The following is a 545-nucleotide window of genomic DNA, read 5'->3' on the forward strand; positions in this document are numbered from 1 at the left end:
AAATAGACAAATAAATATATAAAGAAATAAAAAAATAATAAATAAATAAACAAAATAAATAAATAAATAAATAAATCAAAAAGCAGAAAGAAATAAATAAGACAGCGGAATAAAGGCAACAATAAATAAACAAAACCCAAAAAAAAATAAAATAAAATAAAACAAAATAAAAAAAAATAAAATAAATATAAATACAAATATAAGTATATATATATATTCTAGGGTTTAGGGTTTAGGGTTTAGGGTTTGTGTTTTTGTGTGCCTGTGTTTGTTTCTTATAGACAGCAGCAGCAAGACTATCTCTTCGTTTGCTGCCGCTGCTGCTGCAGCTGCTAGCAGCAGATGAGCTGCAGCAGCTTGCTGCTGCAGCGCAGCAGCAGCTGCTGCCTGCGTTGCTGCTGCACCTGCAGCAGCAAACAGCAGCAACATTTCTCCTCTCTGTTATCGATAGGCTCCTCGCCCCCCTAACCCCCTCCCGCAGCAGCAGCAGCAGCAGCAGCAACAGCAGCAGCAGCAGCAACAGCAGCAGCAGCAGCAGCAGCAGC

General features: G+C 38.9%; 1 protein-coding gene across 1 annotated transcript in view; it reads left to right on the forward strand.

The window, feature by feature from the left end:
- Positions 1-545, forward strand: part of EMH_0043590 (RNA methyltransferase, TrmH family domain-containing protein, putative) — a gene marked incomplete at both ends in the record, with an annotated part of 8,444 nt that overhangs the window by 1,836 nt on the left and 6,063 nt on the right. The window contains one exon of the mRNA XM_013495860.1: positions 452-543. Within this exon, the coding sequence (XP_013351314.1) occupies positions 452-543 (92 nt within the window). The remainder of the gene's footprint in view (positions 1-451; positions 544-545) is intronic.

Source organism: Eimeria mitis, genomic scaffold (assembly GCF_000499745.2).
Source record: "Eimeria mitis Houghton genomic scaffold, Emh_scaff1791, whole genome shotgun sequence".
NCBI lineage: Eukaryota > Apicomplexa > Conoidasida > Eucoccidiorida > Eimeriidae > Eimeria > Eimeria mitis.